Source organism: Heterodontus francisci, chromosome 24 (genome assembly GCF_036365525.1).
Source record: "Heterodontus francisci isolate sHetFra1 chromosome 24, sHetFra1.hap1, whole genome shotgun sequence".
NCBI lineage: Eukaryota > Metazoa > Chordata > Chondrichthyes > Heterodontiformes > Heterodontidae > Heterodontus > Heterodontus francisci.
The window spans coordinates 37,515,101-37,540,172 of record NC_090394.1 but is presented as its reverse complement, the minus strand read 5'-3'; the positions used below and the strand labels follow the sequence as shown (position 1 = coordinate 37,540,172).

Below are 25,072 nucleotides of genomic sequence, written 5' to 3'. Positions count from 1 at the left end.
CGCGGGGGTTTGGAGAGAGGAGGGAGATCCAAGCAAAGCCGGCAAGAGCGGCAGCGAATTAACACGGGCTGGGTCCTCAGCTGGCAGGTAAATAACACAGGCCGGGGCCGCAACCCTGAGGGTTTTTTTTTCCCTGGACAGATTCCATTGGTGACTCTGAGCAAAAATTGGCCGCCGTCTTTTAACGGCTCCGAATGGGTGCGTGCGGCCCGGCCCGGCCCGGCCACGACAGCTCTCATCCCATTCCCAACCGACCTTTCCAACCCGGTCAGTTGCCTCCCTCTCCCGCATCCCCCCCCACCCCCACGCATCCCCTACTTCCCCCCCCACCCCCACGCATCCCCTACTTCCCCCCCCACCCCCACGCATCCCCTACTTCCCCCCCCACCCCCACGCATCCCCTACTTCCCCCCCCCCCCACGCATCCCCTACATCCCCCCTCACCGTCCCTACTCCCCTTTCCCCCCCCCGTCCCGTCCCCTGCTCTCTGTCCCCACCCCCCCCCCCCTGCACTCCGTGTCTCTCTTCCCCCCCCCCCCCCCGGTCCCCTGCACTCCGTCTCTTCCCCCGCCCCCCCACCCCGTCCCCTGCACTCCGTCTCTCCCTCCCCTGCACTCTGTCTCTCCCCCCCCCCCCCCGCGTCCCCTGCACTCCGTCTCTCCCCCTGCACTCCGTCTCTCCCCCTGCACTCCGTCTCTCCCCCTGCACTCCGTCTCTCCCCCTGCACTCCGTCTCTCCCCCTGCACTCCGTCTCCCCCCCCCCCCCCGTCCCCTGCACTCTGTCTCTCCCCCCCCCCCCCCCCGCGTCCCCTGCACTCTGTCTCTCCCCCCCCCCCCCCCCGCGTCCCCTGCACTCTGTCTCTCCCCCCCCCCCCCCCCGCGTCCCCTGCACTCCGTCTCTCCCCCTGCACTCCGTCTCTCCCTCCCCTGCACTCCGTCTCCCCCCCCCCCCCCCGTCCCCTGCACTCCGTCTCCCCCCCCCCCCGTCCCCTGCACTCCGTCTCCCCCCCCCCCCGTCCCCTGCACTCCGTCTCTCCCCCCCCCCCGTCCCCTGCACTCCGTCTCTCTCCCCCCCCCCGTCCCCTGCACTCCGTCTCTCCCCCCCCCCCGTCCCCTGCACTCCGTCTCTCCCCCCCCCCCCGTCCCCTGCACTCCGTCTCTCCCCCCCCCCGTCCCCTGCACTCCGTCTCTTCCCCCCCCCCGTCCCCTGCACTCCGTCTCTCCCCCCCCCCCCGGTCCCCTGCACTCCGTCTCTTCCCCCCCCCCCACCCCGTCCCCTGCACTCCGTCTCTCCCTCCCCTGCACTCTGTCTCTCCCCCCCCTCCCCCCGCGTCCCCTGCACTCCGTCTCCTCACCCCCCCCGCCCCGCCCCCTGCACTCCGTCTCTCCCCCTGCACTCCGTCTCTCCCCCTGCACTCCGTCTCTCCCCCTGCACTCCGTCTCTCCCCCTGCACTCCGTCTCTCCCCCTGCACTCCGTCTCTCCCCCTGCACTCCGTCTCTCCCCCTGCACTCCGTCTCTCCCCCTGCACTCCGTCTCTCCCCCTGCACTCCGTCTCTCCCCCTGCACTCCGTCTCTCCCCCTGCACTCCGTCTCTCCCCCTGCACTCCGTCTCTCCCCCTGCACTCCGTCTCTCCCCCTGCACTCCGTCTCTCCCTCCCCTGCACTCCGTCTCTCCCTCCCCTGCACTCCGTCTCCCCCCCCCCCCCCCCGTCCCCTGCACTCCGTCTCCCCCCCCCCCCCGTCCCCTGCACTCCGTCTCTCCCCCCCCCCCCGTCCCCTGCACTCCGTCTCTCCCCCCCCCCGTCCCCTGCACTCCGTCTCTCTCCCCCCCCCCCGTCCCCTGCACTCCGTCTCTCTCCCCCCCCCCCCCCCGTCCCCTGCACTCCGTCTCTCCCCCCCCCACCCGTCCCCTGCACTCCGTCTCTCCCCCCCCCCCCCCCCCCGTCCCCTGCACTCCGTCTCTCCCCCCCGTCCCCTGCACTCCGTCTCTCCCCCCCGTCCCCTGCACTCCGTCTCTCCCCCCCGTCCCCTGCACTCCGTCTCTCCCCCCCGTCCCCTGCACTCCGTCTCTCCCCCCCGTCCCCTGCACTCCGTCTCTCCCCCCCGTCCCCTGCACTCCGTCTCTCCCCCCCGTCCCCTGCACTCCGTCTCTCCCCCCCGTCCCCTGCACTCCGTCTCTCCCCCCCGTCCCCTGCACTCCGTCTCTCCCCCCCGTCCCCTGCACTCCGTCTCTCCCCCCCGTCCCCTGCACTCCGTCTCTCCCCCCCGTCCCCTGCACTCCGTCTCTCCCCCCCGTCCCCTGCACTCCGTCTCTCCCCCCCGTCCCCTGCACTCCGTCTCTCCCCCCCGTCCCCTGCACTCCGTCTCTCCCCCCCGTCCCCTGCACTCCGTCTCTCCCCCCCGTCCCCTGCACTCCGTCTCTCCCCCCCGTCCCCTGCACTCCGTCTCTCCCCCCCGTCCCCTGCACTCCGTCTCTCCCCCCCGTCCCCTGCACTCCGTCTCTCCCCCCCGTCCCCTGCACTCCGTCTCTCCCCCCCGTCCCCTGCACTCCGTCTCTCCCCCCCGTCCCCTGCACTCCGTCTCTCCCCCCCGTCCCCTGCACTCCGTCTCTCCCCCCCGTCCCCTGCACTCCGTCTCTCCCCCCCGTCCCCTGCACTCCGTCTCTCCCCCCCGTCCCCTGCACTCCGTCTCTCCCCCCCGTCCCCTGCACTCCGTCTCTCCCCCCCGTCCCCTGCACTCCGTCTCTCCCCCCCGTCCCCTGCACTCCGTCTCTCCCCCCCGTCCCCTGCACTCCGTCTCTCCCCCCCCGTCCCCTGCACTCCGTCTCTCCCCCCCGTCCCCTGCACTCCGTCTCTCCCCCCCGTCCCCTGCACTCCGTCTCTCCCCCCCGTCCCCTGCACTCCGTCTCTCCCCCCCGTCCCCTGCACTCCGTCTCTCCCCCCCGTCCCCTGCACTCCGTCTCTCCCCCCCGTCCCCTGCACTCCGTCTCTCCCCCCCGTCCCCTGCACTCCGTCTCTCCCCCCCCGTCCCCTGCACTCCGTCTCTCCCCCCCCGTCCCCTGCACTCCGTCTCTCCCCCCCGTCCCCTGCACTCCGTCTCTCCCCCCCGTCCCCTGCACTCCGTCTCTCCCCCCCGTCCCCTGCACTCCGTCTCTCCCCCCCGTCCCCTGCACTCCGTCTCCCCCCCCCCGTCCCCTGCACTCCGTCTCCCCCCCCCCGTCCCCTGCACTCCGTCTCCCCCCCCCCGTCCCCTGCACTCCGTCTCCCCCCCCCCGTCCCCTGCACTCCGTCTCCCCCCCCCCGTCCCCTGCACTCCGTCTCCCCCCCCCCGTCCCCTGCACTCCGTCTCCCCCCCCCCGTCCCCTGCACTCCGTCTCCCCCCCCCCGTCCCCTGCACTCCGTCTCCCCCCCCCCGTCCCCTGCACTCCGTCTCCCCCCCCCCGTCCCCTGCACTCCGTCTCCCCCCCCCCGTCCCCTGCACTCCGTCTCCCCCCCCCCGTCCCCTGCACTCCGTCTCCCCCCCCCCCTGTCCCCTGCACTCCGTCTCCCCCCCCCCCGTCCCCTGCACTCCGTCTCCCCCCCCCCGTCCCCTGCACTCCGTCTCCCCCCCCCCGTCCCCTGCACTCCGTCTCCCCCCCCCCGTCCCCTGCACTCCGTCTCCCCCCCCCCCGTCCCCTGCACTCCGTCTCCCCCCCCCCCCGTCCCCTGCACTCCGTCTCCCCCCCCCCCGTCCCCTGCACTCCGTCTCTCCCCCCCCCCCCGTCCCCTGCACTCCGTCTCTCCCCCCCCCCCCGTCCCCTGCACTCCGTCTCTCCCCCCCCCCCGTCCCCTGCACTCCGTCTCTCCCCCCCCCCCGTCCCCTGCACTCCGTCTCTCCGTCCCCCCGCTCTCCCTCTTCCCCCCCCGTCCCCCCGCTCTCCCTCTCCCCCCCCCGTCCCCCCGCTCTCCCTCTCCCCCCCCGTCCCCCCGCTCTCCCTCTCCCCCCCCGTCCCCCCGCTCTCCCCCCGGGGGGAGAAAATTAGCTTCTGGCGAGACGACAGGATGATGAAAATAACTTTTTCATCAACTTTTCCCAATGAATGAGTTTTTCTCTACTTTTGGACAGTTGCAGGACATAAGACAGAATGGATGATCTAGGAGAGAATACCACAGTCTTCTCCACTTTACGTTCCTTCAACAACTTTTTGTCTCAAAGCTCAGCTGCAGTACCCTGCATAAGTGAGCCAAGCTCTACCTCAAGAATGTTGCAGTTGCAGTATGAGCACAGAATACAGGTTAGTACATTATCAGCTTTATAGTGCAGATAACTTTGCTGTATTGACAATGGTAGCGATCACTTTTATTGTTTTTGTTTCCTCCCCCTTTTAAAAGTTTGTGCATCTGAGCACAGACTAGATATTTCAAACTGGATCGTTCTTGAGGTGCTACTTAGCATGCACCTCTGAAACAGCAGAGGAAAGCTCAGAGAATCAGTTCGGTGAGTAGTCGAGCCCTACGGACAAGGAGGATCCTTGATTCAGTCTCTTGTGGGTGCTGAGTGAGCTGATCCTTGACTGGTGGCAACTGGGGCATATCCAAATTGGTTAAATAAAAAACACCGGTTCTATACTCCAGCTATGCTTTCAGGAGAGAAAGGGAGGAAACAGGTGGGTTGGGGGAAGAAACCAACAAAATGTGTGCTCTGGGCATTTTTAGCTAAGTTTCTCCTTTTCCCTGTAACTTAGCCTCTGTTTATGCGAGTGTGTTGATAATGCTGTTTATTACAAGGGCCTTGAGGATTCTGGTCCCTAGATTCTTTTCCTTATTAGGACGGGGCATGCTGCAGCCTCCGGTGCAAGTTGCCTTTTTGCCAGTTTTTTGATTGGGAACTGAGCCGATGAAGACATGGAAGAGTTTTGCTGATCGGTACAACTGGCTATTAGCACGACCTGCAGTATAATTCCTTTCCTGGGTGTTGATCATTAACTGACTTCATACCAGCTGGTGGTTCATCAACAACAACAACAACAACTTGAATTTACATAGCACCTTTAACATAGCAAAACATCCCAAGGCACTTCACAGGAGACAAGATTTGACATGGAGCCCCTAAGGAGATATTAGGACAGGTAACCAAAAGTTTGTTCTAAGAATTAGCTTTTAAGGAGCATCTTAAAAGGTGAGAGTGGTGAAGAGGTACAGAGATTTGGGGGTGAGGTGGGGTGGAGTTCCAGAGCTGTGGATTTCGGCAGCTGAAGGCATGGCTGCCAATAGTAAAGCAATGAAAATCAGCAATGTGTGAGAGGCCAGATTTGTGTTTGTGGCAATATTCAGTCAATAGTGTTGTTTAATGACGGACTGCTTTTCATCATGATCCAGGGAATAACAAGGGCGCTCTGTTTTTTCATTGGAGATTCTTGGTAAATCATGAAATATCCAGCACAAAATGAGGCCATTCAGCCAAGGCACCTGTGCCAGCTCTTTGATAGAGCTATCCAGTAAGTTCCTTTCCCAATAACTCTGCAATTTTCTTTCCCTTTAGAAGTCGTAAATACTTCAGGACAAGAAAGAAAATAAGAGCCTTTGGTTACATTGAGAGAGCTCCTTGTCAGCAGTGATGTAGAACAGACATGCTGACCTTGTCTCGCACATTTTCTTAGAGTACTCTACCGTAGCTGTTCAACTGAGGCAAGGGACTCCCAGACAGGAAAAAGCGATAGTCTGTGAGAAAATTGACTTGTGTTGCTCTCGAGCTGCTACTACTTTGTGATTAGGAAGTAGAAGATGCTTTGGCACTTTTAATCTGTTCTTATTGTTAGAGGAAATGTCCATTTTTGCCTCACCAGACTGATCAAACAACTGGTGTGACGAAATTTTAAGGTGTGAAGAGGAGAAGGGCTGTTGGGCTGGGATGTTGGGGAGGAGAGGGAGAAAAGGAGGCAAAGGTGGCAAATCTGTACCAGTTGTATATATGGGAATGCATTGCTGGATTGGAACTACTGTGTTGTGCTGGTAATAATGAGTGCACAATAGGCACACCCGGTGTGTGATGGAACTAATCCTGGTTTATTAATGAGAACAGAAAGTGCTGGAAGATCTCAGCAGGTCTGGCAGCATCTGTGGAGAGAGAAACAGAGTTAAAGTTTCTGGTCTGCGACCCTCTGATGAGTATTTCTGGCACTTTCTATTCTCATGTCAGAGTTCCAGCATCTGCAGTATTTTGCTCTTATCCTGGTTTATTAATGCCTGAGTAATTTTTGCACTTCTCAGAAAGGTTGTGACTTAAGTAGGGGATGTGGTTTCATGGGCACTAACAGTCTACTCCAAGTGCTTTTCAGTCTTCTCCCAGTTAAATATAAACAGTCCCAAGGACCCTCGTCCCACTGCAAATATTAGTGCAGTCCCTGGGGAAGCTCCATGTCTTACCTCCACAAAGGAAAACAGTATTCTCATTACAGAAAATGGTTTTTATTTATTCATATACAACAATGTAAAAGCATGTCAACATCAAAATATTACAGTATTTGTTTATATTTGCAATGCGTGTTTACTTGTTTTTAGGCAGATAAGTTGGTTATTTACACGAAGCATGGGTTTGTTTATTATCCCAGATCTTCAAATATTTACATGGTTAAAATATATTACAAAGTTTAAAAAAAAATACTTGAGAATATATCCATAATAAACTGTGCTGTGGCAGTGAAGATCACCTCACCTGTTTTTACAGTCAGCAAGAATAGAATAACACACACATATGGTCCAGGGTACCTCATTTGAATAGTTGTGGAATACTGAACAATAGCAACAGAGCAGAGTACTTTCTTGCTCCGTGTTCACACATTTCACCTTGGCAATTCTGGCAGATAATTTTTTTTTCTGTTACGCTCCGTAGCCCAGTGTCACGCACACCGGAAGTGCTATGATACAACAATCATTACTAACTCTGAAGAGTTATGAAAAATGGACTTAAAAAAAAATTTAACCTTTTATTTTTAAAAATGGACAATGGTCCAAAATAGCTGCTGAAGAAAAGGGGATTGATTGGCCTTTTGTATATTCAAACAGTCTGATAAAGACAAAGGACAAATCTTCAAAGCCAAAAGATGTTAATGGAACCCATCTTACACCTATCCTAAAACATTCCAGAATTGCAGGTCGTCTTCTGAAACAAAGAAGGTATGAAGTAACCACATCCTTGGCCATTGTGCAGTCTCCATGGGGAAGAGATGAGAATATCTGCTACCAGGAGGTGAGAGGTGACATAGTTTTACCTTTTTTTAAAAAAAAAAGACAGCCAGAGAGAGAGAGAGAGAAACTGACCCAGAAGGTGAAGTTACTTGTAACAGCTTGAGTTCTAGCCAAGCTAGGAAGCACAGTGCCCTGCTGGAAAAATCCTACATCTACAGTATACCGCAGTGAGAGCTCGAAGGAACTTCAACAGAACCTTCAATCAAGAGAGAAATCTACAATCATCTCAGGCTTGCATCCATCTAGAACTTGATTCTCAAGAGAGTTCAACAGGTTTATCGTAACTGACTTCCCCCTCCCTCCCCAAATTAAAAACCACCTTCCTCTTTCCTTTATTTGTTTCGTGTGCATGTGTGTGCGTAAGCGAATGTGTGCATAGATGCGGTTGTGACAATTTTGAGATAAGGCATATTGATCAATAAACAATTAACTTTCTGTTTATTAAAACCTACAAGAAAACCTGTCGCTGTCTGTTTATTTGGGAAATAAACCACCAAGGGGCTAAACTCTAATACAAATACATTTGCTGCAGTCAGATGGGGAGTTGAACAGTGGGAACCGCCCACATCACACCACGTGACCGTACCACCCAGTAATACTGAAGGCAATTGTTATGTTCGTGTAGCTTCCTGACTAGTTCATTTGGCTCGGCAAAGACCAGGCAATTGATCCAGCAGACTATAAGGCCCGTTTATCTACTGTAGAGCCATCTGACGAATGTTTGTCATGAATATTCAAGATAAGACCTGCATTTATATGGAGCTTTTCATGACCTCAACATCTCAAAGCACTTTACAGCCAATGAATTGCTTTTGAAGTGTAGTCACCATTGTAATGTAGGAAAAGCAGCAGCCAATTCACGCACATCAAAGTCCCACAGTCAGCGATAAATAACTACGATCTGCTCTTAGGATTATATTGGCCAGGATCCCAGGATGAACTCCCTTGCTCTTTGAAATAATGCCATGGGGGGGTCTTTTATGCCCACTTGAGAGGGCAGATGGGGCCTCGGTTTAAAGTCTCATTCAAAAGAAGGCACCTCCGACAGTGCAGCACCTCCTCAGTACTGCAGTGGAGTGCCAGCCTGGATTATGTGCTTACGTTTCTGGAATGGGCTTGAACCTAAACCTTCTGACTCAGGTGAGAGTGCTATCCACTGAGCCACAGTTGTTTAGTTGGCATGTCGTCCTACTATACATATTCTTTTGGCCCATGTGTGATATGTTTTTATTTGATGCAATGTATTTTTAATTGTTTCAGGCAGATAGATTGTTTATTTACATAAAGCATTTATTATCCCAAATCTTCAAACTTGACATGGTTAAAAAAAGTTCAAAGTTAACAAAATGATGAGCACTATAAATTGTGCTGAGGATATATCGGTCACCATCTGTTTTCAGTCAGGTGTCTCAACTTGGTTGAATAATTTATGACAGATTGATAGATTTTTGGGCACTAAGGGAATCAAGGGATATGGCAAAAGGGTGGGAAAGTGGAATTGATGTAAAAGTTCTTGTTGAATGGTGGAGCAGGGCAATATGACCTATGCTTATTTCTTTCCTTAATGTCTGCTAATATGGTACTTCATCTTTTTCATTCATACAGCTTCCCCCCACCCCCCCCTGCAAAAAAGGGGTAAAGTTAGAAAATAATCGGTTAAAATTTTGCCGCTGTGCATTTTCCAGGCTGAAGAGCAGGCTGAGTACGTTCGTTCCCATTCGCGCATTCTAGAGGTGGAACGGGAGAAACAGAAGATGGAGGTCAGCCATAAAAGGGCCAGAATTGAGCTGGAGAAGGCAGCACAGACCAGTTCCTGGAACTATGAGGTATTCGTATTGGTACATGGAGTTTCAAAAATATAAGCATCACCTTCAAACTGTCCTGGCACCAAAACCCTCTTCACACTTCAAATTGTCCTGTGTTAGTTGTCATCTGCCTTTTGCCAGTGCTACAGTGTTATTAGTTGCAAGGAGAGCTTGAACTCACTTCCTTTTGATTATTAGTCTAGGTCTCTAGATTACTAGTCCAGCAAGATAACCACTACAGTAAGGAAAGAGCATTCATTGGCCTGGAGTCAGACTGTTAATCAGCCTGCAAATCCTTCCACTACTTCACACTTCTCGAAGGAAAAAGTTTGAAGATATAGGAACAGGAGTAGGCCATTCAGCCCATCATGCTTGCTCCGCCATTCAATACGATCATAGCTGATCTTACACTTCAATGCCTTTTTCCCACACTTTCCTCATATCTCCTTATGTCATTCACATTTAGAAATCTTGTCAATCTCTGCTTTAAACATACTCAATGACAGCTTCCACAGCCCTCTGGGTTTGAAAATTCCAAAGATTCACAGCCCTCTGAGTAAAGAAATTTCTCCTCATCTCTGTCCCAAGTGGCTTCCCCCTTATTTTGAAATTGTGTTCCCTGGTTCTCAACTCACCAACCAGGGTAAACATCTTACCTGCATCTATGCTGTCTATCCCTTTTAAGTATTTTGTAGTTTCAATGAGATCACCCCTCATTCTTTGAAACTCTAGAGAAAACAGGCCCAGTTTCCCCAATCTCTCTTCTTAGGACAGTCCTGCCATCCCGGGAACAAGTCTGGTGAGTCTTCATTGCACTCCCTCTATGGCAATAATATCCTTCCTAAGGAAGGGGATCAAAACTGCACACACAACTGCAGGTGCGGTCTAAGCAAGATTCTATGCAATTGAAGCAAGACTTCACTACTCCTGTACTCAAATCCTCTTGCGATAAAGGCTAACATACCATTAGCCGCCTTAATTGCTCGCTGCGCCTGCATGTTTGCTTTCAGTGACCTATTGACAAGGACACCCAAGTCCTTTTGTACATCTACACTTTCTAATCTCTTGCCATTTAAGAAATACTCTGCACATCTGTTCCTCCTACCAAAGTGGATAACCTCACATTTTTCTACATTATATTCCATTTGCCACGTTCTTGCCCACTCACTAAGCCTTTCCAAATCCCCTCGAAGCCGCTTTGCATCTTCCTCGCAACACACATTCCCACTTAGTTTTGTGTCATCTGCGAACTTGGAAATACTACATTTGGTCCCCACGTCCAAATCATTGATATATATTGTGAACAGCTGGGGCCTAAGCACTGATCCCTGTGGTACCCCACTAGTCACAGCCTGCCAACGTGAGAATGACCCGTTTATTCCTACTCCGTTTTCTACCTGTTAAATCAATCCTTAATCCATGCTAGTTATATTACCTCCTATAATTTTGCTAACCAACCTCCTGTGGGAATTTTTATCTAAGGCCTTTTTGAAAATCCCAAGTATACTGCATCCACCGACTCCCCTTTATCAATTCTGTTAGTAACATCCTCAAAAAACTCCAACAGGTTTGTCAAACATGATTTCCCATTCATAAATCCATGTTAACTATGTCCAATCGTTTATTACATCCTTTAGAATAGGTTCTAGCGTTTTCTCAATGACTGATGTAAGGGCAACAGGTCTGTAATTCCCTGTTTTCTCTTTCCCTCCCTCCCTCCCTTAAATAGTGGGGTGACATTTGTGACCTTCCAATCTGCAGGAATCACTCCAGAATCTATAGAATTTTGGAAGATAATCACCAAAGCATCCACTATCTCCAAAGCTACCTCTTTCAATACTCTGGGATGTAGAATACGAAAACAATGAGAACAGATTATAATTGATGTGTTTTTGTGTTTATCTGCTATGGAAATAGTTGAGCTGGAGAAAGATTACCTCTGTTTCAAACTGACCTTCAAAGCTAGACTGGTTGTTTACATTAAGATTTCAAATCATAGATTGATTGTGATTTGGATTCTTTGAAGTAGCTATTTTCTGTTCTTTTTTTTATCTCTCAATGTAGCGAGAGGCAGATCGGAACCAGGAATTAGTGACCCAAGTGAAACAAATGCAGGAGAAGGAGGCGGAGGCTGAGGCAAAATTGAAGGATCAGATTTATATGAATAAGTCATTGAAAGAGGACATTGGGCTCCAGAGTAAGAAACTTCAAGAGAAAGAAGAAAAGCTTGCTGAAGCCAATCAGGTAAAGGACAGATGATACAACAATTATAAAATTGTAAAATCTTTCAGGCTGCATAAAAACTAAAGTAATCCAAATATCAAATGACAGAGCTTATTTTTTTAAAGCATATTTCATTCTCCCCATTTTTTTCCTCGTCTCTTGCCTTTCTTTATTGACTCCATCCTTGCTGAGTTTTGTCCGTTAGCAGTAGGGGCTTTGGGATCTGGTGTCTGACATTCTGTCCTTGTATGGAAAGACCTGGAGTCTATGTAGTTACCTTCTCACAATGGCACAACAGAGACTGGAAATTTGCCACATTACCAAATTGCAATTATGTAGTGCCTTTAACTTCCCAAGGCACGTCACACAAGCAGTATCAGACAAAATTTGACGGAGATGCTAGGACATGTGACCAAAAGCTTGGTCAAAGAAGTAGGTAGGTAGTGACTTAAAGGGAGGGGAGAGAGAGGCAGAGTCGTTTAGGGAGGGAATTCCATAGCTTGGTGCCTAGCTACATGGTCACCATTGGAGGGGTGAAAAAAATCATCTGGATCCACTAGAGCACAGAACTGGAGGAACACAGAGGTCTTGGAAAGTTGCAGAGCTGGAGGAGATTACAGAGATGGAAGCAAGTCCATGGAGGGATTTGAAAACAAGAATGAGAGCAAGTGCAAACTCAAATGGGATCATTGTTTTAATTTGCGGGATGATTGAAAGCAGATTTAGTTTTTGCGATTAGTGTCTAATTACAAGTTCACAAGTTAAATATGGGTGATAAAGTCCATTCAGCCCATCTTATCCATCCAGAAAGTAATAAATACACACTTATCACCATGCTTAACAGCAACAACAAATTGTATTTATCTTATGCTTTTAACATAATAAAATGTCCTAAGAAGTGTTGTAAAGCAAAGCTGCGCTGGTCCATGTAAGGATATATTAGGGCAGATGATCTAAAGCTTGGTCAGAGGTAGATTTCAAGGAGTGTCTTTAAAGGGGGAAAGAGAGGTAGAGGAGTTTAATGAGGGAATTCCAGAGCTTAGAGCCTTGGCAACTGAAGGCATGCTACCAATATTAGAATGATTAAAATTGAGGATTATCAAAACACCAGAATTAGAGTGCAGATGTCTTGGAGGGTTGTGGAGCTGGAGGAAGTTGCAGAGATAGAGCTATTTGAAAACAGGCTGTTAAATGACTCTCAGGATTGTGACTCCTCTGACCTATGCAGAGGTCTGTTCTGCATGTTGATGAGTAACAGGAAGAGGAGCCAGGGGAGTTATCCCAGGTGCCCTGGCCAATATTTATCCCTCAGTCAAGATCAGATTATCTGTCATCACATTGTTGTTTGTAGGAATTTGCAGTGCGCAAATTGGCTGCTGCGTTTCCTGCATTCCAACAGTGACTACTCATCAAAGAGGTACTTTATTGGCTGTAAAGCAGTTTGGGACTTCTGGTGGTCATGAAAGGGGCTATATAAATGCAAGTCTTTTTCTTTTATATGATTTGATGCCATGCTAAATAGATGATCTTTTATGAAGTTGCTGAACAACTGTTTGCAATTTTTTCTTGTATTTCCTGTTATGGGATGTTTCTTATAGGAACAGTCATCTTATTCAGTGCAAATACTTGTCTACTGTTAAGATAACCATCCACTCTTTGTTCCATCGGTGCAGCAAGGAGGTGCTCTGTTTATTTTGTATTTGCTTTGAAATAGCAACAGTTATAATTTTTCATTTGTATGAAAGCTTGTGGATTTGGTTAAAATACCATTTAAAAACAATTGTGCCTGTTTTAAAAATGTACAAAATTGACTGGTTAAAGAAATGCAGGATGTAGTTAACATAATCTTGCAAATTAAAGTTTGAACGTGACTCCAGTTTTAATGTTTCCTCTAATGTTAGTGCTTTCTCTGTATTATAATTCAGATGATTGATGTCCTCAAGGCCAAGATATCAGAGCAGCAGCGGAAACAGATGACTCAGGAGATGCAGGTGACAGCATTGAGCACAGAGCGTCAGGAGCTACTCGAGCAAGTGGAAGTACAACACACGTATGTCAAAAAAATAAATCATCAAGCACAAACCCCTGCACTGGTTGTTTTAATCCCCGTCTCTGCTTCTGCTTTTCAAAAGAGTTCTTGATGTAATTGGAATTTTTGAGCCTGGAATGAAAACTATAAATTAATCTTTTCTAAAAAAATGTTTCCTTTCCCGACCATTTTATCTCCCATCGCATCTTGATGGTTTTGGTTCATATTGGAGTGCATTTCCAATTGAACTGGCAGACGTCTGATTTCTTGCCAAGTCGCCTGAGGTGAGGTGAGAGTTACTGCCCTTCACATCAAGGCAGCATTTGACTGTGTATGGCATCAAGGAGCCCTAGCAAAACTGGAGTCCTTGGGAATCTGGGAAAACCTTCCACTGGTTGGAGTTGCACCTAGCACAAAGGAAGATGGTTGTGGTTGTTGGAGGTCAATCATCTGAGCTCCAGGACATCACTGCAGGAGTTCCTCAGGGTAGTGTCCTAGGCCCAACCATCTTCAGCTGCTTCATAATGACCTTCACTCCATCATAAGGTCAGAAGTGGGGATGTTCGCTGATGGTTGCAAATGTTCAGCACCATTCACGACTCCTCAGGTACTGCAGCAGTCCGTGTAGAAACGCAGCAAGACTTGGACAATATCCAGGCTTGGGCTGATAAGTGGCAAGTAACATTTGCACCACACAAGTGCCAGGCTAGACCATCTCCAACAAGAGAGAATCTGACCATCTCCCCATGACACTCAACGGCATTACCATCGCTGAGTCCTCCACTACCAACATCCTAGGGGTTACCATTGACCAGAAACTGAACTGGAATAGCCATATAAATACTGTGGCTACAAGAGCAGGTCAGAGGCTAGGAATCCTGCGGTGAGTGACTCACCTCCTGACTCCCCAAAGCCTGTCCACCATCTACAAGGCACAAGTCAGGAGTGTGATGAAATACTCTCCACTTGCCTGAATGTGTGTAGCTCCAACAACACTCAAGAAGCTCGACACTATCCAGGACAAAGCAGCCTGCTTGATTGGCACCCCATCCACAAACATTCGCTCCCTCCACTACTGACACACACCGGCAGCAGTGTGTACCATCTTCAACAAGCACTGCAGCAACGCACCAAAGCTCCTTAGACAGCACCTTCCAAACCCATGACCTCTACGGCCTAGAAGGACAAGGGCAGCTGATGCATGAGAACACCACCACCTGTGAGTTCCCCTCCAAGCCATGCATCATCCTGACTTGGATCTGTATCGCCATTCCTTCACTGTTGCTGGGTCAAAATCCTGGAACTTCCTTCCTAACAGCACTGTAGGTGTACCTACCCCACATGGACTGCAGTGGTTTAAGAAGACAGCTCACCGCCACCTTCTTGAGGGCAATTAGGGATGGGCAATAAATGCTGGCCTAGCCAGCAACGCCCACATCCCATGAATGTATTTAAAAAAAAAAATCTTCATATGAGTCCAGATACTACTGATGATCTTCATTTAGTGTCATTAGACTATACAATGGTGTGGAATTGCAGCTGACCCCATTATCCTGGCCTTGTTTGACATTCGCAATGTTTTCTCCTTCGCTGAAGACATGAACTCCATCACTGGGATTCGATTCACTGGGCACAGTTGCCCTCCGCTGCCTCACCCAAGTGACCTGATCATTATTCATGGGTGAGTCAAGATGGTAAATGTCAAGAAGGCTATTTGCCCATGTAGGCATTGTAGCTGAATGTGATCTATCGTTTTCCATGGAGGTATAACAATTAGGAGTGGAACCCGAGTCAATTTTCACCTCCCTTACCTAGGGATACTGCGATCAATGGTAGGATATTAGAACTGCCCTGGCTAAGATCAGCAAGCGGCACTTGAAAAGGAGATTGGACTGGAATTTTCCTCACCTGTGTGGCTGAGACGTAAAGACTTTCTCGTATTCCTATATTGAAATTTTGTATAGCAGAGTGGTAGAGATTTGTAGATCTATTAGAAAAAAAAACCTGGAAATAAAAAAAAAACCCTGTTATGTTGAAACCCTTTAGTTCCTGGAGATTGCAGCTGCACTTTCCTTTCAATTTTTCTCTTCCTTTCTCTGCCCCAACTTGTTTCATGGGCAAAGTCTTGTTTCCTTTCCCTCAACAGGAAGTGGCAGGAGGCTGTGCAGAAGATTCAGGCACTGGAAGCAGCTCAAGTGGTCAATGCTGAGAACGAGCAGAAATTGAAGGTGCGCAACACTTTTCCTATTCTGTCTGTTCACAGGAAGGTACAGAGATGTTCTGTGCTTCATTATAAAGTAATGGCCATTACCAACTAAGGTGAGGGAGGAGGAGTTGGGGGTAAGATGGGGGATTCAAGTGGAACTTTGTGATGACGACTACTTTACTCAGGAACCAACATGTGTAGTACTTAAGCCATGTGGACTAAAAGCTCTGTTTCAGTTCCCATTGGGTTTTATTCAGCTGGAGGGTACAGTAAGCCTGCTACAGATAGCCTCAGTAGCATCATTCACAGTTTGTGCTTCCAGTTATTATTCACTAGTTACTGTTGTGATTTGTGTGTGAGAGAGAACAGATTGTTTTGGCAGTAATACTCCCTGTTGTTGAGCTGCCCACCATGACTTGCTGTTGAGTGATTATGATGAAAAATGAACACTTGGACCAAGTATGATGGGGCTGCTGGCGTCCATGAAATGGTACTCCAGCAACACCACCTGGAGAGTAGAGGAAAATAAATGGGGAGCGAGAAAATAAAACTTAGGAATCCCGATACTTACGTTTGTTTCTTAATTCTATAGGAATTAGAGAATAAAATCACTCAGCAGGAACAGGATTCTGTGATCGTGAAGAACATGCGGTCAGATCTGGCTCGAATCCCCGAGCTAGAGAAAGAACTACGACAGCTGAAGGAGAAGAATGCCTATTGCAAGTAGGATTGATATCTGAAGCTGCTTGTGATCACTTGATTAAGCTCCTCTTTTGGTGAAATTGCTCAGCAATCTATGTATTATTTCCTTTTAACAGAGTGAAACAAAAACAATATCTCTTCAGTTCTGATCACCCCATTTGATCATAAGAGACTTGTCCATGATCATGGTTGACGTTCTCTGAAACCCTCCATTGTTGCTTTGTAACTTTCTTCAGTAGTATGATTATTTACACAGCCAAATCCTAATCATGCTGGTCAGAGGAGGTGGGTGGGCACTTGGTTCACGGAGGATTGAGAAGTAAGGTGGATTCACATCAAGCTGATCTTAAACACACAGCTCAACTATCAGTTTGTTGGTAGAGACTGTCTTGGCTCTGGAGATGATGCACAGAAAGGAAAGAAAACAATTTGTGAGAACAAAACTTTTTTTGTGTGCTAAAGTGATGGCATTACATGCTTTCAGATTGGGTATAGCACAAGGTCAGATCCAGCGCAAAACATCTATATTGTGCCAACACGCGGAAGATCTGCTTTGGTTGCTGTGTGTGATAAATTGTGAAGATGTCCCTGTTGACTACATTTCTTTTATTGCTGGCCAGAGCAATTCTTCTCCCTCCCCCTTTCCTGGCAATGTCTTAATCCCTGTCTTAGAGTTACACCTATTATGCTCAAATGTAAATTTTTTTGAATCACCATCGATATGTAATTTTTCAGTGAGACTGTCAGTGCCGAAGTAAGCTAAGCCTTATTGTGTAGATTTGAATCCAACTGGACTTGAATTGAAGATACCCTAAAATTATTCCACTTTTAGACCCTTATAGCCCACATTGCTCCCAGCAATCTGAAATTTGGGCTGTAATCTCAAAGGTGTGCTATACCATCCAGTCATCAGTTTTGCCTGAAGTGTAAAATGCGACATATTCTAAACCTTTCTGAACTTCTGCTGGTTTGAAGTTGCGATCTGAAATAATTTTAGCTCCTAATGTTGGAGCAAGGAATGAAAAGTGCCACAATATCCTAAACTAATCCTGTCTTCTGCAAACAGGGAGGTGGAAGATAACAATTCACTGCTGAAGGAAGAAATGGAAAGTCTTCACAAAAAGCTTGAACGCCTTGAGAAATTAAGGGAAGAGAAAGTTACTTTGGAGTTGGAGAAAGAGGTTCATGTTTGTTTCTTTAAATTTTAAGGTTGTTTCTTTTCCCCCTCTCCCAGATAATAAAATTGGCATGACATCTCAGGTGAAATAAAAAAAATTGGTTGCTCCTTCCCATTCTTAAACGGGTAGAAGCTCTCAGACCATAAGACTTTCCCTCCCATTTGTCTATACTTTTGGTGGATTTGAGTCACTAGGGGTTCAGTATAAGACTACAGATGATCAGTCCCTTTTTTATTCCAGTTAAAAGAAAGAAAGACCTGCATTTATATTGCACTTTTCACAACCACCAAATGTCTCAGAGCTTCACAGCCAATGGAGTACTTTTGAAATGCAGCAGCCAGTATGCGCATAGCAAACTCCTCAAGCAGTAAAGTGATAATGACCAGATAGTCTGTTTGTGTGATGTTGATTGAAGGATCAGTATTGGCCAGGATAGCAAGGACTCCCCTGCTCCACTTTGAAACAGTCCCATGGGATCTTTTACATCCAGGCAGATGGGGCCTTGGTTTAACGTCTAATCTGAAAGACGTCCCCTCCGACAGTGCAGTACTCCCTCAGTACTGCACTGGAGTGTCGGCCTTGATTTTCGTGCTCGAGCCCTGGAATGGGACTTGAACCTGAAACTTTGTGACTCAAGGGCGAGAGTGCTACCAACTGAGCCACAACTTGCACTATGAATTGCAATTCTCTAGTGAGTATGCAGCTAAAACAACATTTTGGTTCCCCAAACCCCAGAATATTGTGTACAATTTTCAGTTTCTTACTTTGGGAAGGATTTCAAGGCTACGTAGAGTTTAGAAGGGATTTGCTAAGATGATACTGGGATTGAGATACTTTAAGTTATGAGGAGAGATTGGCGAAAGTGGGGTTCTTTTCATCAGAATAGAGAAGGTTGAGAGGAGAACTGATAGAGGTGCTCAAAATTCTGAAGTGCTTTGATGCAGTAAATTGGGAACAACGATTTTCATTGGTCAGTGAATGGATAGTAAGATGGCATGCATTTTAAGATGTTTACTAAAAGAACAGAGAGGATAGAAGAACTTTCTAATACATAAATGACTTGCCAGAAACAGTGATGGAGCAGATTTTGTACTCCCTTTTAAAAAGGAAGTGAATAAATATTTGAAAACATGAAAGGGTTATGGGGAAGGAGACTGGGTCTAGTTGAATAGCTATTTGAGAGTTGGTTCGCATGTGAAGGGACAAAAGGCTGCTATCTGAACTGTAAAGTTCTACAATTCTATTCCACTTGCTAATTTCTTTTAATGTGAAGACTTAATCAAGTAATTTTCAGATTGTTACGGTATTATTTTTCTTCTTTTAGAAATTGCTGGCAAAATTGCGAAGTTGGGAGAATGTGGAACAAACCTCGGGACTAAATATCAGGTAGGATTCTGTATTAAAAATGTAATTTTTTTTTCAGAAGAAGGCAGCTGACTACATTTGTAAGATTTTTGTGTTTTTCTCCTTTTACTCTATCTGCTGCCTATGTTGTATTTCTCCCATATGAACATTCACCACTGTACTTTGTACTGGGCTAAATGAGGCTCAACAAGCTCCATAGTGCAGTGTCTATTCCATCTATTATGTGCTTACAGTTGAAACTTGACAACTTGTATCTTGCTGATGCCGAATGCAAAGTCAATTTAAGATTTCAGGACAATCTGACTACACTAACTGTATGGTAATGGTTTTATTGCATCTCACACTTACACGTGACCCTTTGTGACATTATCAGTTGAAAAACACATTGAAATAAAAACAGAAAATGTTGGGAATGCACAATGGGTGAGTCAGCCTCTGAAAGAGGAAAGGCAGTGTTTCAGGTGTCATTGCTCTACCAATTCTATGGAAAGGCTAAGGTTTTGGGTGGACCAATCTTTTCTCTTGCAGACACTGTCTTGACATGCTATGCACTTGCAATGTTTAATATTTTATTTTCTTATCCAATTTTCCAGCATTTTCTTTTTTATCTTTACCGATGTTGATTAATCAGCAGTTTTTCCTGAAGGTGAGATCTGCACCAACCTGGATCATTTTGTTGCAATTTATACTGGCTGCTGGAGCCAGTGATTCAACTCCTGAATATGTCATCTACAGAGATGATGGTATTTGGATTTCCTCTGTAAGGTTTTCTTTTTGCGATTAAAGGTAATCATAAACTACCTACAGGTTTATTACTTGTGAATGGTGGTCCACTTTACAAATGGGACTATTAAAAACAAGCATGGGGAGGATTGTGTTTCTGGCAAACTGCTTAAATCACTTTTAATTGCGAAATCTGCATGAGGTGCGAGTACCAATAGTGCAGGACACCACAAAGGTTGAAAAGAGTAGGAGAGAAGTAAACAAATCAGGAAGAAGTAATTATTTAAATTGGACATCCCCTGTGAAGAATATGAGAGCAAACTATGGCAGTAAGAGAAGGGGCAGAAGTTCCAATGTTAATGCAACAATCTGAAAGGAAGTTGGGATGTTTTGTATCCTAGATTGAAGACCTATTGTGTCACTAGCGTGAGAATAAAGATTATAATTTCATTCTTAAGGATGCATGTGAGTGTCGTAACTGTGGTTCGATGCATTGTAAACATGTTTTAACACTTGTGTTCAGTGAGTGAGAACTTCTTCAAGTGAGCTGACCAATCTGAACTTAATATTTATCTATTGGATAAACCGTGGAAAGAATTTAGTTAGGTTTGTATAAGATAAGATGCTAGTTGGTTTCTCTTTGCGTATGGCTGAAGTATCAGTGAACTCAGAATTTGAGAGTAATTCTTCAATAGATGATTGTGATGGTGTTAGTATTCAGTTTTTTTCACGTGTGCAACTCCCATGTTTTTATTTCTCACCATAACTTGTGCCCCTGGCCTGTTTACAATGACTTTGAAACAAAATGCATAAATCACCAGTAACTACTGGCCAAACTTATCTGCTGCTGCAAGTTAGACTAAAGAGCAGATGTAAAAGAGTAACTTGCTTGACAACAGCAACAACAACTTGTATTTATGTGTTGCTGTAATCCGTCCCAAGGCACTTGGCAAGAGCATTATGAAACAAAATTTGACATCAAGCCACGAGATATTAGGACAGGTGACCAAAAGCTCGGACCGAGAGACAGCTTTTAAGGAATATCTTGGAGGAGGAAAGGGGGTAGATAGAGAGGAGAGAGGTTTAGGGAGGCAATTTCAGAGCTTGGAACCTCATCAGCTGAAGGTACGGCCACCAATGACGGAGCAATGAAAAGAGGCCAGAATTAGAGGAGTGCAGATATGAGGGTTGTAGGACTGGAGAAAGTTCCACAAGTAGGGATGATGCCATGGAGGAATTTGAAAATGAGGATGAGAATTTCAAAACCGAGGCATTGCTGGACTGGGAGCCATTGTAGGTCAGTGAGCACTTAGGTGATGGTTAAATGGGACTTGTTGCAAGTTTTGATATGGGTAGTGGAGTTTTGGATGAGTACAAGTTTATGGTGCTGTAGAGATATGGAGTGCTATAGAAGAATGTATGTGGAGTCACAGTTCCTCTCCATAGTATCCACCCAGCATCGACCTAGGCACCGGAAATGAGAACGGCAAACCCAGCCCTGTCGACCCTGCAAAGTCCTCCTTAATAACATCTGGGGGCTTGTGCCAAAGTTGGGAGAGCTGTCCCACAGACTTGTCAAGCAACAGCCTGACATAGTCATACTCACGGAATCATACCTGACAGACACTGTCCCAGACACTGCCATCACCATCCCCGGGTATGTCCTGTCCCACCGGCAGGACAGACCCAGCAGAGGTGATGGCACAGTGGTCTACAGTAGGGAGGGGGTTGCCCTGGGAGTCCTCAACATTGACTCTGGACCCCATGAAATCTCATGGCATCAGGTCAAACATGGACAAGGAAACCTCCTGCTGATAACCACCTACTGCCCTCCCTCAGCTGATGAGTCAGTACTGCCCCATGTTGAACAGCACTTGCAGGAAGCACTGAGGGTAGCAAGGGCACAGAATGTACTCTGGGTGGGGGACTTCAATGTCCATCACCAAGAGTGGCTTAGTAGCACCACTACTGACCGAGCTGGCCGAGTCCTAACGGACATATCTGCTAGACTGGGTATGCGGCAGGTGGTGAGGGAACCAACAAGAGAGGAAAACATACTTGACCTCGTCTTCACCAATTTGCTTGCTGCAGATACATCTGTCCATGACAGTATTGGTAGGAGTGACCACCACACAGTCGTTGTGGAGATGAAGTCCCGCCTTCACATTGAGGATACCCTCCTTCATGTTGTGTGCCACTACCACCGTGCTAAATGGGATAGATTTCGAACACATCTAGCAATGCAAAACTGGGCATCCTTGAGGCGCTGCGGGCCATTAGCAGCAGCAGAATTATACTCGACCACAATCTGTAACCTCATGGCCTGGCATATTCCCCCACCCTACCGTTACCATCAAGCCAGGAGACTAACCCTGGTTCAATGAAGAGTGCAGGAGAGCATGCCAGGAGCAGCACCAGGCATACTTCAAAATGAGGTGTTAACCTGGTGAAGCTACAACACAGGACTATCTGCGTGCCAAACCGCATAAGCAGCATACGATAGACAGAGCGAAGCGATCCCATAACCAACGGATCAGATCTAAGCTCTGCAGTCCTGCCACATCCAGTCATGAATGGTGGTGGACAATGGACAATTAAACAACTAACTGGAGGAGGAGGCTCCATAAATATCCCCATCCTCAATGATGGGGGAGCCCAGCACATCAGTGCGAAAGATAAGGCTGAAGCATTTGCAACAATCTTCAGCCAGAAGAGCCGAGTTGATGATCCATCTCGGCCTCCTCCTGAAGTCCCCAGCATCACAGGTGCCAGACTTCAGTCAATTCAATTCACTCCGTGTGATATCAAGAAACGACTGAAGGCACTGGATACCGCAAAGGCTATGGGCCCTGACACTATTCCGGCAATAATACTGAAGACCTGTGCTCCAGAACTTGCCGCTCCCCTAGCCAAGCTGTTCCAGTACAGCTACAACACTGGCATCTACCCTGCAATGTGGAAAATTGCCCAGGTATGTCCTGTACACAAAAAGCAAGACAAGTCCAACCCGGCCAATTACCGCCCCATCAGCCTACTCTCAATCATCAGTAAATTGATGGAAGGTGTCATCAACAGTGCCATCAAGCGGCACTTGCTAAGCAATAAACTGCTCAGTGATGCTCAGTTTGGGTTCCGCCAGGGGCACTCAGCTCCTGACCTCATTACAGCCTTGGTTCAAACATGGACAAAAGAGCTGAACTCAAGAGGTGAGGTGAGAGTGACTGCCCTTGACATCAAGACAGCATTTGACCGAGTATGGCATCAAGGAGCCCTAGCAAAACTGAGGTCAATGGGAATCGGGGAAAACCCTTCGCTGGTTGGAGTCCTACCGAGTGCAAAGGAAGATGGTTGTGGTTGTTGGTGGTCAATCATCTGAGCTCCAAGACATCACTGCAGGAGTTCCTCAGGGTAGTGTCCTAGGCCCAACCATCTTCAGCTGCTTCATCAATGACCTTCCTTCAATCATAAGGTCAGAAGTGGGGATGTTCACTGACTGCGCAATGTTCAGCACCATTCGTGACTCCTCAGATACTGAAGCAGTCCGTGTAGAAATGCAGCAAGACTTGGGACAATATCCAAGCTTGGGCTGATAAGTGACAAGTAACATTCGCGCCACACAAGTGCCAGGCAATGACCATCTCCAACAAGAGAGAATCTAACTATCTCCCCTTGACATTCAATGGTATTACCATCGCTGAATCCTCCACTACCAACATCCTAGGGGTTACCATTGACCAGAAACTGAACTGGAGTAGCCATATAAATACTGTAGCTACAAGAGCAGGTCAGAGGCTAGGAATCCTGCGGTGGGTAACTCACCTCCTGACTCCCCAAAGCCTGTCCACCATCTACAAGGCGCAAGTCAGGAGTGTGATGGAATACTCTCCACTTGCCTGAATGTGTGTAGCTCCAACAACACTCAAGAAGCTCGACACCATCCAGGACAAAGTAGCCTGCTTGATTGGCACCCCATCTACAAACACTCACTCCCTCCACCACCGACGCTCAGTGGCAGCAGTGTGTGCCATCTACAAGATGCACTGCAGCAACGCACCAAGGCTCCTTAGACAGCACCTTCCAAACCCGTGACCTCTACCAACTAGAAGGACAAGGGCAGCAAATGCATGGGAACACCACCTGCAAGTTCCCCTCCAAGCCGCACACCATCCTGACTTGGAACTATATTGTCGTTCCTTCACTGTCGCTGGGTCAAAATCCTGGAACTCCCTTCGTAACAGCACTGTGGGTGTACCTACCCCACATGGACTGCAGCGGTTCAAGAAGGCAGCTCACCACCACCTTCTCAAGGGCAATTAGGGATGGGCAATAAATGCTGTCCTGGCCAGCAACGCCTACATCCCATGAATGATTAAAAAAAAGATCTTGGCTGGAATATGGATTGGAGCTGGGCTTGTTTCTTATTTCTCTATCTTCTCCCATTTTAAGAGGCAGAAAACATGACAGGAATCACCCTGGTGAGTCTCATGAAGCTGTAAACACCCAGTGATGCAGTGGCTATGAGGTAGTCTTGGAAGAAAGTCCCCTCCCTACCCTTGTCTTTGAAATTATGTATAACGTGGTGGACAGCATCTCCACGTTAGAGAGAGGGAAAATTAGTCAGTTTCCTGATCCTAACTGCTGCCCAGTGGCCCCTGCTGTAAAAAGACTCAGTGTGGATATCAGGTGAGGACAAGTTTGGGCATTGCTGCGATTTCGCTTCTTCCCTCAAAGGTTGAATAACCTGATGGCACTTGCTGTCCATGTTAACACCTGAACAGTGGCCACTTGAGTCAGGTTCTGGAGGACTGCCAACTTTTAGCGCTTGCAATCTGTTTAGAAAAAGGAAAGTTAAATGGGCAAATTTTGGAGAAGTTGGAGAAACTTGCTGTGTTCCAAGTGAACAGCATGGCTATTGGTTATATCATGGCCTTGTGAGGTCTTGAGGGATACTTATTTGAATCTCTGCACATACTATAATTCATCATAAACTTTGGGAACTTGACATTTAGAAACATGCTATGTTTGAACTAAATCCTGTGAACTTTGAGTCCATGTTCTTGTTCAGACTGTAGAATGGAGCATAGTCAATTCCTGGAGCAAATAACCTGTTTTCTACAAAATGGTCATTTTTCAGCTGTATTCCCTAAACAGATTCTGTATTGTAATATTAATATGCTATATTACTTAATGCACCTGTGTGGTATTTTGGGACTGGGAAAGCTTTCCGAGAGTTTCCGTCTGGGCAGTGTTGTGACTGGTACTTGCATACTGTCTCTGGTCCAAGATTAGAATAATGCTGCGATTGTTTTTTTTTTTGGTTAATTTTGTTTGAATGTAAGAAGTATCTTCTTAAAGCAGACAAAGTTATATTTTCTCTCGTATTCGTCGGGCAGGTTAACCAAGGAGGACTGTTGTAGGTGTTGTCATGGTCCTGTAATTTTTTTTCCGGAATATGCGGTTTGCCTTTATGGCTTGCGAGGGATCAGGATTGCTTTAAGAACCAGCAAGCCATATAGGAAGGTGCACTTTCGTTGCCTTGGAAACAGCCATTTAGAGACTGATTCATAGGGTGCATTCTTGATACTATGGAAACAGCCACTGGGAGTGAGCCTG

The 25,072-nt window shown here is 47.7% G+C and overlaps 1 protein-coding gene across 3 annotated transcripts in view; it reads left to right on the top strand.

Annotated features, from left to right (window-relative positions):
* Positions 1-25,072, top strand: part of mad1l1 (mitotic arrest deficient 1 like 1) — a 999,406-nt gene continuing 974,334 nt past the window's right edge. For all 3 annotated transcript variants that reach the window (XM_068055940.1, XM_068055938.1, XM_068055939.1), the window contains exons 1-9: positions 1-87; positions 4,107-4,275; positions 8,914-9,054; positions 11,098-11,277; positions 13,182-13,306; positions 15,432-15,513; positions 16,084-16,214; positions 17,260-17,374; positions 18,696-18,757. In XM_068055940.1, the coding sequence (XP_067912041.1) occupies positions 4,126-4,275; positions 8,914-9,054; positions 11,098-11,277; positions 13,182-13,306; positions 15,432-15,513; positions 16,084-16,214; positions 17,260-17,374; positions 18,696-18,757 (986 nt within the window). In that variant the 5' untranslated portion in view covers positions 1-87; positions 4,107-4,125. The remainder of the gene's footprint in view (positions 88-4,106; positions 4,276-8,913; positions 9,055-11,097; positions 11,278-13,181; positions 13,307-15,431; positions 15,514-16,083; positions 16,215-17,259; positions 17,375-18,695; positions 18,758-25,072) is intronic.